This window comes from Labeo rohita, chromosome 23 (assembly GCF_022985175.1).
Source record: "Labeo rohita strain BAU-BD-2019 chromosome 23, IGBB_LRoh.1.0, whole genome shotgun sequence".
In the NCBI taxonomy this organism is placed as follows: Eukaryota; Metazoa; Chordata; class Actinopteri; order Cypriniformes; family Cyprinidae; genus Labeo; species Labeo rohita.
The window spans coordinates 17486374-17503296 of NC_066891.1; the positions used below are offsets into that span (position 1 = coordinate 17486374).

Below are 16923 nucleotides of genomic sequence, written 5' to 3' on the forward strand. Positions count from 1 at the left end.
AGTTTATATCACACAATTCTTTCTTTATTTCTGGCCATTGTGTCACACAAGCTGAATTTTCATTAGTCATTACTTCAGTCTTCAGGGACACATGATCCTTAAAAAAATCATTCTAGTATGTTGATTTGTTGCTCAAGAATAATTTCTTAGTATTATCAGTCCGGAAAATGATTCCAAATGATATAACTTGACAATTGTGAGTTATAAAGTCAGAATTGTGAGATAAAAAGTCGCAGTTGCCTTTTTTATTTTTTATTCAGTGGTGGAAATGGGCTTCCATAGTTCATACATCCATAATTTTCATTTTATTTCTTGCAAGAGTTTATATCATGCAGTTCTGACTTTTTTTTTTTTTACAGTTATGAGTTTATATAATGCATTTCTGATATTTTTTTTTTTTTGCAGTTGTGAGTTTATATAATGTAATTCTGACATTTTTTTTCGCAGTTGTGAGTTTATTTAATGCAATTCTGACTTTATCTGTGAGTTTATATCATGCAATTTTGACTTTATTTCTCGCAATTGTGAGTTTATATCATGCAATTCTGAGAAAAGTCATATTGTGAATTTATATCTTGCAATTCTGATTTTGAAGTCACAAATACAAATTTATATCATGCAGTTCTGACTTTGTCACAATTGTGAGTTTATATCATGCAATTCTGAGAAAAGTCAGTAGTGAGTTTATATCTTGCAACTTGACTTTATAACTCAAAATTGCTAGAAAATAATTGTGAGATAAAAAGTCGCAATAACCTTTTTTTAATTCAGTGGCAGAAATGGGCTTCCTTAATAAACAAATCAACATACTAGAATGATTTTTTTTTTTTAAAGGATCATGTGTCCCTGAAGACTGAAGTAATGACTGAAAATTCAGCTTGTGTGACAGAAATAAATGACATTCTAAAATGGAAAAAATTATTTTAAATTAGAATAAAATTTTTACTTTATTTTTACTCTATTTTACCGTACAAAAGCATGAGAAATGCATGGTAGTGTATGCAAGCAGGGTCGAAATTAACTCTCAGAAATCTCAAAACATGATTGGGTTTGGCCTGTAAATTAAACTCAGCAGTTGGCCTGTAACTTTATTGGAAATGGCCAAATTGCATGGGCCGGATTGAACGAATGATAATCTGACCCTCACTGATATGTGACATGAGTGATTCAAGTGAAAGACTAACCGTCTACTAAAACATCTGTCACAACCTCTATGAACTCTTCCTTCAGTGGAAATTTCAGTGGGGCTTTATCTAGGAAGTTTTTCTTTTTTAGAACCGACCTGCGCTGTTCGTCACAAAAAATCCCATTGTTACAGGGATAAAAATCAATAATGCAAAATACACTTCAATGGCCTATAGATTTTTCTAATGCACCCACCATTGGCAGGTGTGGTTAATTTTGGCCTCTGAATACAAGTGGTCTGCTTCAGGGTGTTTTTTTCAGCTCCTGGCCCACATTGCCATGGAGATGAGAGTTGTAAATTGGGAAAGCAGGGGATTAGTGTTGGGTCTGTAAACTGTGAGCAGGCTGCTCCACTGACCCACTGCTCATTCAGCGCCATCACATTTGGCTCCTGTCTGCAAATGTTAGACGGTCACATAGCAGAGATATGCAGGGGTTTATATGAAAAACGTCCCCATGACGTCTGCTCAAAATCCTGACATAACAGAGTGAGACAAATCCCTTGTTGGACTGCAGCAAATGTTTTATTGCCACTGTACCACAGACTTGTTTCATCGATAGCTTTTGTAGGTCAGTAAATCCCAATTCTGTATCCAACAATGGATTAAGGAGGAAAATACTTGTTTGATTTCTAAAAGGCATAGTACCCCCCCAAATAAATATTTTGTCATTGTTTACTCACCGTCATGCTGTTTCAAACATTTGAGTTTCTTTTGTAGAAAAGGACTTTCTACAAAAGGTCACAGTTTTTTTTTGTTTTGTTTTTTGGTAACACTTCTCAGAATTGCATGATTTAAACTCGCAATTCTGAGAAATAAAGTCAGAATTGTTTATATATTGTATATTAAAGTCAGAAGAGTTTATATCTTGCATTTGTGTTAAGAGTTAAGTCTGAGAACATATCAGTTATTTTTTTCACCTTAAAATTGAACTTTATGACTTGCGAGTTTGTCTCACAATTCTAAGAAAAAAAGTGAAATTGTGAGTAAAAAATCCAAATTGTGTGATATAAACTTGCATTTATGAGAAAAAAAGGCAGAGACTCGCAATTCTGACTTTTTTTTTGCAATTGTGAGTTTATATCACACAATTCTAAGAAAAAAAAAGTCATAATTTTGAGTTTATATCTCACAATTCTGACTTTATAACTCATAATTGCAAGTTTATATCACACGATTCTGACTTCATTTCTCGCAGTTGTGAGTTTATGTCACAATTCTGACTTTATAACTCACAATTGCAAGTTTGTATTGCAATTCTGAAGAAAAAAAGGTAAAAAAAAAAAAATTGAGAGAGAAAAAGTCACAGTAACCTTTTTGTAATTTAGTGGCAGAAACTGGCTTCCGTAGCCAAACACATTTGTAAAGTTACAAAAGATTTCTATTTTACAACATTTACAACGATTTCAACATTTATACTGATTAATAAATGCTGTAAAAATATATTGTTCGTTGTTACTTCATGTTGGCTAATGCATTAATTAGTGGTTACAAATGAGACCTTACTGTTATTTTTTTTATTTATTTTTTATTTTTGTTAAATTAAAGTCCAGTGTTGTTTTGGTCCCCATTGGCTTTCATTGTATGGAAAAAAACAATTGGAAACTTCTTCCAAACAATGTTGTTATTGTTATCTAAAGCTTAATTTAATGTAAATGATAAAATATAAATAGTTAAATATAAAAAGTAATTGAAATGAAATAAAAAAATAAAAATAAAAATAACAAATTAAGATATGAATTAGATGGAAAAACTCGAAGAAAATCAGAATTGTTGCATTGTCAGCTAAATGTTTAAGTCTTAAAGTAATCTTTAATGTTTAGATTAATTTTTGACAAAAACTTGACATTTATTTAAACATAAATTAAACATAAATAACAGTAAAAATTATATTGAATGTTATATGGTGCATATATTTAGCAAAATGCTCCTCTAGAGTTCATTTTTCTCGCTTACTAACCAGTTTATGGTCAAAATCTCGAAGAGAATTGTCAACTAAATGTTTAAATACAAAAAAAAATTGCTAAAGCTAAAACTGAATTAAAAATTAATAGTAATTAAAACAGCTAAATAAAAACTTAAAATATAAAGAATAATACTAAAAAATCTAAATAGTATTGTACTATAATTGCATAAAAATAATTCAAAAATAACACTGTCAGATATATATTCTTTTTACGGCTGTCAAACAATTAATCGTGATTAATCGCATAAAAAAAAAAGTTTGAGTTTGCCTAATATATGTGTGTGTACTGTGTGTAATTATTATGTGTGTATATATAAATACAAACACATTCATGTATATATTTAATAGTATGTATTTAAGTATATGTATTTATTGTAATTTTTATATAATTTATATTATAAATAAATAAAAATATTTTGTTACATAAATAACATATTACTCTTAAATATATACATTAATTTATATATACACAATAAGGAAAATGTATGCATGTGTATATATATTATATATGTATGTAATAATTACACAGCCAAACTCAAACTTTTATTTTGTATGCGATTAATTGCGATTTAATCGTTTGACAGCCCTAATTCTTTTCTTCTATTCTTCAAGAAACCACATGAGGGAAGGTGAGTAATGGATGACCGAATGTTTATTTTTGGGTGAGCTGTTGCTTTAGGTTTACTGTGAAACCACAAAAGCATTTCCTTCCTTCTATATGTCAGACTTGTCATCGGTTGCAGACTGGTGCTATTGTTCTTTTGAAGACTGATTGTGAATTTACACACTCAGACACACTGCGGCAGTCCCCGTGGTCTAGTGAATGTTTTAGCATCCCACCCACAGGTTGACTGACATATCTGGAGCACAGAGGATCAATGCACTCTGTCCTGTTTCTGGATGCGGGATTCTGAACATGTCCTCACACTAGTTCACACGTTCACAGTGTGTCATAGCTGTTCACTGTAGGACATGGAAGCTATTGATCAGTTTAGAATATCTGTTACAATCAGCACTGTTTGAATCCATCGTGTATGGGACGCATGCTGTTTCTGTTGCATAATCATGTTTACGGATACTTTTTTCTTTTTTGAGTTACAGGAACAACACTCAAGCTACATGTACGTGAACTACACAAGTTTGGTCAGATGTTTTTGCTTTAATGAGATACCATCTGTGCAGATGAATCACATGATCAATATCACATTTATTTGATTAGTGATCAAGCTAGATTCATTTTAGGTCAACATTTGTTTTTTCCATTTATTTCCAGGGTAAAATTAGATTTCAAATCCCTGATTTTCAAAAGTGGTCTCAGACTTTTGGATCCCGGTGTCAGTAACTTAAGCAGTGTATAATATCAGCGTTGCATGTGTTTATGTGTGCGTGTGTCAGCAATATTTGATATAATGGAATGGATGACTGTAGGGATCTGCATAGTTTGTGAGGGGTTGTGTATCGTGTATGATCAAAGCTTGATTTAATTAACTCTGCATTAATTTTTCATTATGTTTCAAAGGAAATGCGTGTGCTTCTTCCATCTAAATAAAACAGACAAAACCAGCGTTGGAGATCAGGACAATAAAAAGCATCATGAAATGAGAATATACTGTATATCATATATCAAAGGACTTAAAGGAGAAGTTCACTTCCAGAACAAATTTACAGATAATGTACTCACCCCGTTGTCATCCAAAATGTTTGTGTGTTTCTTCAGCTGTAAAGAAATTATGTTTTTTGAGTTAAACATTTCAGGATTTTTCTCCATATAATGGACTGATATGGTGCCCCGATTTTGAACTTCCAAAATGCAGTTTAAATGCGGCTTCAAACGATCCCAAATGCAAATGTAAACAATCCCAGCCGAGGAAGAAGGGGCTTATCTAGCGAACGATGTTCGGTTAACGCGACCTCTGCACAGTACACACACGTATAGCATGTAAACAAACTTTTATTTTGGATGCGATTAATTGCGATGAATCATTTGACAGCCCTACTTAAAATAATAACAATGAGGCAATAATAATTAGTTCAAATTAAGTGTCAAAGGCAAGTAATCATATGGGTTTATTGAGGAAATTGTTAAAATACATATTGTATTATAAACAATAGAGCCAATGTACATTACGCATTAAAACAAATGCCTGCAGAGGGTGCCAGTGACAATTGATTGATGCATTGTTTTGTACTGCATGATCTAATCATTGTTTAATATTGACTAAACAACATTTAATTCAAATGTTCACTTGATCTTTATTATTTGTCCATTTCTCTATGATAGAAAAGCTACAGCCACTGTCATTTCTTGAATGTGCACATCAAAATGTGTAAGCTCATAGTGAAGGTTTAAACTTCTATTACGAAATCGTGATGAACAGTTAGCATATTGAGAAAGATGATCGTGTATTCTCCAGTGTTTGTGTAGGTTTATAAATTATTTACCTTACAAATTTGTTGCGTTCCCAGATGAACGTTATAATAAACCCAAACTCACAACATGCAGAGATGAAGTTTGAGACGCTCCACACATGTAAAAGATAACGGTTATTTAGCAGCATTTATTGTGAACAGAGCGGCTTTGGGATGCCTATGTAACCTGCACGCAATGTAAATAATTAAAAACATATATAAAAGCTACATTTGATGTATTTATTTAATTGAATCATATCGTTTGTGAGTTCTCAGTAACATTATGCTGTATTATGATTTTTAATGGGTTTAACATGTGGAATGTGCCACGTCCGGTATTTTGCCGATTACTTGACATTGGCAAAATGCAATCAAGGATTCTTAAAGGGTTACTCCACCCCAAAATGAAAATTTTGTCATTAATCACTCGTTCGTCTTTGGAACACAATTCAAGATATTTTGGATGAAAACTGGGCTTGTTACTGTCCCATTGACTTGCCAAGTAAATATCACTGTCAAAGCCCAGAAAAGTATGAAAGATGTCGTCAAAATAGTCCATCAGCCATCAGTGGTTCAACCACAGTTTTACGAAGCTATGAGAATACTTTTTGTATGGAAAGAAAACAAAAATAACGATTTTATTCAACAATTTGTCTCCTCTGTGTCACTGTAGCGCCATTTTGGAGAGTATCCGCTGGGCGCAAACAGCGTATTTGTTGAATAAAGTTGTTATTTTTGTTTTCTTTGCGTACAAAAAGTATTCTTGTAGCTTCATAAAATTGTTCTTGAACCACTGACGGCAGATTGACTATTTTAACGACGTCTTTCTTTAATATTTTTCTGGGCCTTGACAGTGGTATTTACTTGGCATTCAATGGGACAGTCACAAACCTCCCGGTTTTCATCCAAAATATCTTAAATTGTGTCCTGAAGATGAACGAAGCTTTTACGGGTTTGGAACGACATGGGGGTAAGTGATTAATGACAAAATTTTCATTTTGGGCTGGAGTAACCCTTTAAAATGGTATACTCAAATAGAATCGTTGCAGCCCTAGTCTACATCATATTAACAGTTCCCGGTTCCTGGATAAACAAAATGATTTTCAATTCAGTGAGAGAGCTGTTTGATTCACTGGTTGAGTGAGTGTCATTCAAACTGCTGAAGGTGCGGTCACATTTACCATTGTTTGGCGACATTTTCACAGATGAAATCCAGTCATTCCAATAAGAATCTGTGCAATCTGGAATTTCTTGTTAAAAGATTTCCCCTTGCAGATTCTGCGTCAGGTTTAAGTTTATCATGCAAATTCGCCTTGTTGACCACAGAAGCTGTTTGGTATGAAAATTATTTTGGTGTGAACAATGCTTTATGAATCACAGCTCTCTTGACAATGGACTTTTTTGCCTGCAAATAAATTTTGCAAATGCGATTCCACCTTAACTTGCCAAAACTGTGTTGTTCAGCAGAAAGTTGCTTGGTTTGAAAGTGACTTCCGATGGTGCTTTATGCATCACAACTCTATTAACAATGGCCAGCGGACTTTATCAACAAAAAATTGCTAAAATGTGAATAATGTGACGGCATCTTAACTCGCTGAAGCTGTTTTGTAAATCTTTTTGATTTGGTTTTTAAACAAAACTGGAAAGTACGAATCATGTGTTAGTGAATCAGACAGCTCATTCTGTGTTCGCCATTATGTACCGAAAACAATGTTGCATATTTATAACCAGATTATAATTTTGACGAAACCGCATACTGACACTGTCTTTTTTTTTAGTTCCATTCTGGAGCCCTCTATATCAGTAAGTTCTAGATGTGTCTCAGCCAGGTCTTTTTATACAATCTCGTACGTCCCATAGCATGGAAATGCGAAGGAACAGTGCAGCCATAAAAAACATTAACCATAGCTCATACAGTCGAATCTCAAGAGCACCATCAAAAGAGCAAATTAGACTTGAAGTATTCAGCTTCTCAGCCTCTGTTAAACGAAGTGGTGTTTACAGAGCAAGTTCAGATTTGTTACCAATAGTGTTTTCCAGTTTCTCCACTTAAAGTTTCACTGTTGATACTTTCTTACTCATAATAACGCCAAGAGCGAAGATTCTGTGTTTATCATGTTCGTGCATTTGACAGAAAAATCAACATTGCTTAATCCTCCCTGCTTGCTGTGATGTTGTGGCATTATTTATGGGTATTTTAAGATTTATTCGTCTCCATTTAAATGCCATGCCATGATGCATATAAAAGTACATGTTTATAGATAACATAAGGAGCCAAAGAGAGTGATTTGGTATGAGGACGATGAGGTTCTGTGGATTTAGGGTGCGTGCTTGTGTTCACCGCGTTGGCACGGCTCAGCATGTGCAAACTGGGTGATGAAATGAATAAATAAAAAATGTGGGACTGAAAGTTGTGCCTTGGCACGCTGACCTAAAATCCAGTGAAGACTCGCCATGTTTCCCGTGGGATTAATCCAGTGTGGCATACAGAGTGTAGCGCAGCCTGTAAGGATTATATGTACTGGACTTGGGCTCCCGCTGCCCTACTTTTCATTAAAATATAGAGAGAGAGAGGGAGAGAGAGAGATTGCATGAATGCCTGGACAGATGGAGTGGGGGTTTGTTAAACAGTGCACCAAGTACTGGGAAATGCTACAACTTTCTCTTTCAACGCACAGACAGTTGTAAACGTACTGGTTTTGATTATATTGTTGCACGGATGTTTTACTTGAATGCACAATGCCGTATTAGCAATCGTGTTTTGTGCTTTTTTTGTTTGACCCGTGGGCTTATGAAGTCTAAGAGGATTGTTTGTTTCCTCTTGTATTTTCCTCCCAGCCTCATCATATTCTCACATTCACAGCACTAAACACACAGCGATGGTGCTGTTCCTGAGAGAAATATCTTTGGTTGCCCCTGAGCTGCAGAAGCTGCTGAAATATAAATGAGACACTTAATGGCTGAGGCTGTATCGAGCCTGTGTTTACAGGGATCCCAGGATTGTGTGTCACGGGGCTTCTGGCTTCGATCTCAGGAAGTCCTCTTGCCACTTGCCAAATCCCAATTCATAAATGCCACGGGGAGTCTGTGTGTCACACTGGATGTGTTTATGTAGCCTTGACTGAGCCCCATATGCCCTGGCAGGACCCCGTGTGTGATCATCCCTCAAGACTTGAAAAATGCTCAGTCACTTTTCTTATATACATGAAAATAAACCACTATACACCATACTACAGCTTTGGACAGATGGTTGTACTCTAACTTTTCTAAATATTTGGGAAAAAAAGTTTCCTGTCTCCATTCTGAATGTTTCAGGCAGTTGGCTTATGGGATTTTAAGATTAAGACCCTATAAAATCAAAATGTGTGAGGTTTCGTGACTTTAAGTTTGTTTTGAGGCTGATTATAAGTGTAAAGGCATAACTCACCCAAAAATGAAAATTCTGTCATTAATTACTCACCCTGATGTCGTTCCAATCCTGTAAGACCTTTGTTCATCTTCAGATTAAACCATTTGTTTTCATTTTTTGAGTGAACTATCCCTTTAAAACTTGTTAATATTATAATATATAAATATAAACCTCTTAATAGTATAATATATTTACATAGTATGTGGGTGGGTGGGATATCTGTATGAAGATTAAAATGAACAAACAATTGAAACAAATTAAACAATTGCTAAACGAATATGGGACACCCTTAGCATCTCGGTCACAGTCCAAAACTGTCATTCATCAAGTGCCAAATGATTAAAAATCACAGTCATTGGCAAGTACCTATGTGAAACAGTGTTACTTGCCAGTTGGTCATTACTGTTTATGAATTCTAACAAATCATAGCTGTGAAAAGCCATTATGGCTTTTAAAATCACAAAGGCTGTAATGTAATTGAATAAATATCTTATGTGCTGCAGAACTGCATAGCTTAGTGCAGCGCTGTGTTCTTTTACACTCGAACAGATCCACAGTTTTCAGTATCTTGGAATGGCTCAGTTGAGAGTAAATGACTCCCCACCTGAACTGTATCTCTGCAAGTGTTGTGAGTTTGGGTGCATTCGAAAACACAAATTTGTAATAAGACATTTTTGTAAATGCGCAGTCGTGGCCTAATGGTTAGAGAGTCTGACAAAGGTCGTGGGTTCGAGTCTCAGGTCTGGCACGGATTGTAGGTGGGGGGAGTGAATGTCCAGCGCTCTCTTCCACCCTCAGTACCTCAACTGAGGTGAGACCCTTGAGCAAGGCCAACTTGAGCAACACCCAACTTTTCCCCAGGTGCCACAGCAAAAATGGCTGTCCACTGCTCCGGATGTGTGTTCACAGTTTGTGTGTGTGTGTTTGTTTGTTCACTACTCACTGCTGTGTGTGTGTGTACTTGGATGGGTGAAATGCAGAGCACAAGTTTCGAGTATGGAGCACCATACTTGGCCACATGTCCTTTCTTTTCCCTTTTTTTCTTTTCCTTTCCTAAATCCATTGTCAACACATAAGAAGCAGTGTTGGCAAGTACGCGGATTTCCTGCGGAATTAAGCTTCTTTAACACTGTTGCCACTGGTGGTTTTTCATGTCCACGGGTTGAAGTGACCCCAATAACGTGATATTTAGCCCCTGGAAGCCCCTGGCGACTGGGCTAGTTTTGAGTAGCAATTTGGCAGGTTTTGTTGTGAAAACCTGGCAACCCTGATGAGAAGCCCGAGAAACCCTGTGGTTTTCCACCAAAATACAAGCTTTGTGATAAAATGCATCAACACTGAGAAAATGTTACTTGTTAAGAAGTGTTAGTTTTTTTTTCCATTGATATTGGGAAATATATTCATGGATAGGGGTGGGCAATATGACCAGAACCTTATATTAAGGTAACAATATATGACAATATAGTTTTTGTTTTTTTTTTTGCTTTAAATAAGGTCTTTATGATATCAACATTTTTGATACCATAGAAATGTCGTAGTTTTTGTCACCAGTGTTAATATTACAAAAAAGCTAATACTAGCCTAAATAAGAAAAAACAAAATCAAGCTCACTGAAGACAAGTAAACAGTGATTAAATAAGAATAAGAAACTAATTGCAAACAATAAAGGACAAAAAAACTACAGTAGAAAAAAAAATAAGAAATGCTATGTAGGTTGTATAAAGTAATCAAATGAATGCAAACACTGCATATTCTTCACTGTGTAAATTAAATATATATTCAAGTTACAAAAGTGATCAAGAGCAGTGAGAGATTTTCTTTCTATTGTTGTTTAACTTGATTGACAGACAGTGGGAATATTAGACTGCTGTCACTTTAAGAGCTGCCCGGATTTGGTATGCTGTTACACGTTTTTTTCTGTCTCAGCTGTTTGCTTTCACTTAAGACCTCTCTTTCGCTGCTGATTGTGTTTCAGCAGCTTAAAATCACTTGGTTTTTAAACCACAATGCTTAAAAATGTGTGCAAATGATGCATTTTGTGACCACGAAGCACAAAAACAACACATGGGCACGTAACCGAAATAGAGACGGTATTCAAAAATCTGTACCTGTTGACAAATTTCTAAAAGCTAATCATGTCTACCAGTATATTTTCATTTCCCTTATGTTTATATTTAGATAAAGTTAATCTTATAAAAACACTAATAATTAAATAACACTTAAATGGAATCTTCAGGCAATTTCAAAATTAATATATTTTTTTTATACCGCACATTATAATATTAAGATGCCTAAATTCACTTTTTGTTTTTTTTTTATATTTATTTATTTAGACAAACTATTTTTATATTGGCCATAAAGTGAAAATAATCGTCTGCTTGGTGATTTCAGCAAGCTGTTTAATATCAGTGCATTTCTAATTTGTTCGCTTGTATTTTGCTTCCTTAGGCCAGCTTCAAAGCCCTACAACAAATCTTTTGCACTAAAACCTCTCTAGAGCCTCATTATACTGATTTTTGCCGTATGCAGAAAGCATTTGTACCTGGCTAAATAATTGAAAATGTCAGATCAGAGTCACATTTCTGAACTATTTTGTCCTATTTGCCATATTGAGCAGAAAGGCACCCTCTGTCATCCGGGGCAATTACGAACTAGATGTGACGGGAAGCAGATGTTAGAACATGGTGTGATCTATCATCTGTGATGGATAACACTTCCAATCCAGTAATGGCCGTTTGTAACATTTGATTAACAATAAGAGTCAAAAATAGCGAGCTATTACCGCTGTGAAATGGGCAACTGTTATTCTGCATCTCAGCATGAGTCATCCTTCATTTAACATTCAGAAAAGCTATCCATTATGCATCATAATTACTGTTAAGAGACTTGAGGAACAATGACCTCACGAATGCTCAAACGTGCGGTAAAAGGCTCTTAGCGGCAGCGTTTTAAACTTACAGGTTTTTGACGTGTCTTTCTTTTCAGATGTGTTGATGGACTCCACGACGGCAACGGCAGAGCTGGGCTGGACGATATATCCATCATTGGGGGTGAGCCTTACTGAAATAATTTAGATGATCAGACTGAGCATAAATGAATAATTCAGCGCACAAATTCTGCGTGACTCATGTGGTGCAGAAATAGAAGTTGAATGCATTCCAAATTAGATTATTTTTAATGTAATCCAAGCCATTTGTCTCATTTCTGCACATTTTTACCTTAGATGTCATAATGTGTCTGTAATGGTGCGAAACCACGAATGAATGTTCCATAAATATGCAAATAGCACGAAAAGCATGCTTTTATTACTTCGAAGCGCATATTGCTTATTCAACCATTATTGTCTGTGCTTCTGCCCCAGTGGGAAGAGGTGAGTGGCTACGACGAGAACATGAACACCATCCGCACCTACCAGGTGTGCAACGTCTTCAACGCCAACCAGAACAACTGGGTGCGCACCAAATACATCCAGCGGCGGGGAGCCCAGCGGATCCACGTGGAGATGAAGTTCTCCGTGCGAGACTGCAGCAGCATCCCAAACGTCACCGGCTCTTGCAAGGAGACTTTTAATCTGTACTACTTTGAGTATGACAAGGACGTAGCCTCCAAGGTGTTTCCCGCCTGGATGGAGAACCCTTGGATCAAGGTGGACACCATTGCGGCCGACGAGAGTTTCTCCCAGGTGGACCTTGGCGGCCGTGTGATGAAGATCAACACGGAAATACGCAGCTTCGGGCCGGTGTCCCGTAAAGGCTTCTACTTGGCCTTTCAGGATTACGGAGCATGCATGTCGCTCATCGCCGTGAAGGTTTTCTATCGCAAATGCCCCCGAGTTATTCGGAATGGGGCCATCTTTGAGGAGACCTTGTCGGGTGCGGAGAGCACCTCTCTGGTGTCCGCCCGGGGCACTTGTGTACCTAATGGAGAGGAAGTGGATGTTCCCATTAAACTGTACTGCAATGGAGATGGGGAGTGGCTGGTACCTATCGGGCGCTGCGTGTGCAAGGCCGGGTATGAGTCTGTGGACAACGGGACCATGTGTAGAGGTGAGTTTTGGTTCTTATTTAGTGTTGCTTACTGAGTATTTTAAATACTTTGATCTGCACTTAAATGCACACTAGCAGTCAAAACATTTTTTTTATGTGTTTTAAAGAAGGCGTTTATTTGAAGTACAGCAAAAACAGTAACATTTTGAAATATTTTTACTATTTAAAATAACTGCGTTCTATTTGAATTTATTTCAAAATGTAATTTATTTTTGTGATCAAATCTAAATTTTCAGCATGATTACTTCAGTGTCACACGATTCTTCAGATATCATTCTAATATGCTGTTTTGCTGTTCAAGAAACGTTATTATTATTATTAGCAATATTTAAGACAGTTGATTTTTTTTTTCAGAATTCTTTGAATAGAAAGATCCAAAGATCAGCATTTTTCTGAAATAAAAAGCTTTTGTAATATTATACACTACACCATTTAAAAGCTTTGAGTCAGTGTAATTTTTTTTGGCAAAGAAATGATAGAAAAGTAATACTTTTATTTAGCAAGGATGCTTTAAATTGATCAAAAGTGATGATGAAGTCATTTATAATGTTACAAAAGTTTTCTATTTCAGATCAGTGCTGTTCTTCCAAACTTTTTGTTCATCAAAGGAACCCAAAAACTGCTCAGCTATTTTCAACAACAATAATAATAACAATAATTAATGTTTTTTGAGCAGCAAGTCAGAATATTAGAATTATTTCCGAAGGATCATGTGACTGGTGTAATGATGCTAAAAATTCAGCTTTGCAATCACAGAAATAAATTACATTTTAAAATATATTCAAATAGAAAGCAGTTATTTTAAATAGTAAATATATTTCAGAATTTTACTGTTTTTGCTGTACTTTGGATCAAGTAAATGCAGGCTCGGTGAGCAGAAGAGACTTCTTTAAAAAGACATTAAAAATCTTACTGTTCAAAAACTTTTGACTGGTAGTGTATGGTCCACCAAAAACTGAGAATGTCTTATTTGTTCACCCTCATGACATTATAAACCCATATTCTCTTATTTTTTTGAGACTGTAAGACTTCAAAAAGAACAAAAAGTATCATAAAAATACTTCATACACTCATGCACTGTATTCCATGTATTTTGAAGCTGTATGATTTCTGTTAGACCACAATATAAATCATTACTTATCCATTATTTTTTACTCTCAGAGCAAATATGGCATCTATAATGTATTTTGGATGTCAATAACATCAAAATTCATTGTGACTTCAAACTTGTACCATAGGCATCATATTTGAAAGCTGCGGTTGAAGATGATCTGTGTATATGAAGACTTACATTTTGGTTTGTTCATCATAAAAAGCTATAGTGTGTGGCTGTAGGGCCCGTTGCACAAAAATCTTCTTAAAGGGATAGTTTACCAAAAAATGAAAATTCTGTCTTTAATTACTCACCCTCATGTCGTTCTAAACCTGTAAGACCTTTGTTCATCTTCAGAATACAAATTAAGATATTTTTGATTAAATCCGAGAGCTTTCTGACCCTGCATAGACTGCAACGCAACTGACATGTTCAAGGCCCAAAAAGGTAGTAAGGAAATCATTAAAATAGTCCATGTGTCCACAAAAAATAACATCTTTTCTCATGAACATGTGGTGAAGACTGACACGGAAGAGAAGAAATTGTTAAACAAAGTTGTCATTTTAGTTTTTATGTGTGCACAAAAAGTATTCTCATAGCTTTATAACATTACGGTTGAACCACTGATGTCACATGGACTATTTTAACGACGTTCTTACTACCTTTCTGGGCCTTGAACGTGTCAGTTGCATTGCTGTCTGTGCAGAGTCAGAAAGCTCTTGGATTTAATCAAAAATATCTTCATTTGTGTTTGGAAGATAAACAAAAATCTTACAGGTTTGTTAATGACAGAATTTTCATTTTTGGGTGAACTCTCCCTTTAAAGAAGTAGTTAAGAAATGTCTTTAAACATTCTTTTCAGGAATTCAGATTCTTACTAAGTTTTCTTTTTAGAACAAAGATAAGGAAAAAGAAAACATTCTTAAGCAATGTAATGTTCCTGACTTATTCTTAAATTATGCTAACTTATTCTTAGCAGAAAATAGCAGAATCTTATTAAGAATTTTTGTTTATCCATCTCAGAAGATATGAAATATTGAGCCGTACAGACTTCATGCTGCTTTATAGTACTTTTACATCCTTTTTGGAGCTAGACAGCAGCACACGTCTATCTTTAAAAGCTATTTTTGTGTCTAATGAAGAGAGTATCAAAATGAGAGTTTGAAAGCGCATTAAGCCGAGTAATTAATAATTCAATATCAATTTCATTTTTGGATGAACTTCTTTAAAGCCTGCCAATCTCATCCTTGTCTGGTCTGGTTTTAACGGCTCACTAAAAAGCGAAACGGTTGTTGTTACTTAGGGAGCAATTTCCAGCAGATCTGACCCTTAAAAAGGACGTTCGTAGGTGTAACTGGATGTTGTCAGATTGATTTAGACGTTACCACACGAAGCGCATTTTTAGGTGGCCTGACAAAACATTTTTTACACTGCCGGATGCCAGCGATGATAAATAAATAATGAATAGCCTCAGATTTCTGCACCCACCTAAAATGCAATGAAAAAGCAATCCATCGCCAAATTAAGAAAAAGCCTGCGTGTAGATTTACGGTCGTTTCACGCAATGACGTCCTTTCTGAATGCACACGCGCATGTGTCTTACTATTGAGAGCTGCCCTGCAGGTAGAAAACATTCACTGGCCTTATCCTTATGAAAGCCAGTTGAAAGACATTGGGCCATTGTGTCCTCCAGCCTGTGTCCGTCCACGTGCAGCGGTTTCCTTACAGTGTTATTTCAAATGTGCGCATGCACACAAGCACTGACCCTTAAAACTGTTTTTATAACATTCGATTTTGCCGTTATTCTTGCATCACTCGACAAGGAAGCAGCTCTCTGTGTCTCAGAACAAGGGAGCCGTAATGAATAGAAATCCTCCAGTCAGTTGTAACGCGGCGTTGATAGGATGGAATGAATAGAGGGATTTGGGTATAAAAAGGTTTTTTTTTCGCCCTCGCTCAGCACTCGGCAGATATGATTACATTCGAGGAGAGCAGGGCGGCGATGAGGGAACGATTTTGGCAGGGTTCTCCCGGGTACTGTTGACAGAATCTAAATTACTAATATCCCCCCATCTGGAGCAGCTGATGGATGGAAATCGGCAATATCCTGGGTGAGCACAAGGCAGAGCGTCTCTTTTATTTCCCCTGGTGTTAATCCTCGTCGCTGCCACCACTTTAATGACACTCCTAATTGACTAATTTGGAGTGCGCAGGGGGAGTTGGGTGGACGCTTCGACGCTGCTCTCCCTGGCGAGTCCATTCAGAAATCAAGCACAACTAATGAATCCCCCTGTGGTTGTTAACCAAGGGCTGCATGTAGACAAATGGATTTATGAGTTCCATTTTCTGTCTCTAAAGAAAATATGCAGTAGCAGTACTCATTAAAGCCAAGTAGAGACATAATGGTCTAATTGATAGCGAGCTTGACGTGTAATTCTCTTATACTGTAATGTTACTGGAACAATGGCACAGCGCTGCATGCTTCAGGTCAATGCGACTTCAAAAGCCCTACGTGAGTGGTTTCATCTCAGTGGCTGTGTGTGTGTGTTTTTTTAAGGCCTTCCAGTGACCAACAATAAGGATTTTGTCTGCTGGCTTAGTTGGACTCAGGCTAGTAGTTTTGTACTTGCCTTGCCAATAGTTCTAATGGCTCCACCTCATAAAATGATAACTTTTAGTTATATTTTTTAATCATTGGTTTTGATTTTTTTTTTTTTTCCCCCTTAATGAAATAAATAAATTAAAACCAAATACATCTTTATTCAGTTTGCTCAACAATAAGGAGATTTGTCTTTTCCTTTGACTTAGCCAGTAGT

General features: G+C 36.0%; 1 protein-coding gene across 2 annotated transcripts in view; it reads left to right on the forward strand.

Annotated features, from left to right (window-relative positions):
* ephb2a (eph receptor B2a) overlaps nt 1-16923 on the forward strand; it is an 86774-nt gene that overhangs the window by 10292 nt on the left and 59559 nt on the right. For both annotated transcript variants that reach the window (XM_051096513.1, XM_051096514.1), the window contains exons 2-3: nt 11954-12018; nt 12330-13014. In XM_051096513.1, coding sequence (XP_050952470.1) covers nt 11954-12018; nt 12330-13014 — 750 coding nt within the window. The remainder of the gene's footprint in view (nt 1-11953; nt 12019-12329; nt 13015-16923) is intronic.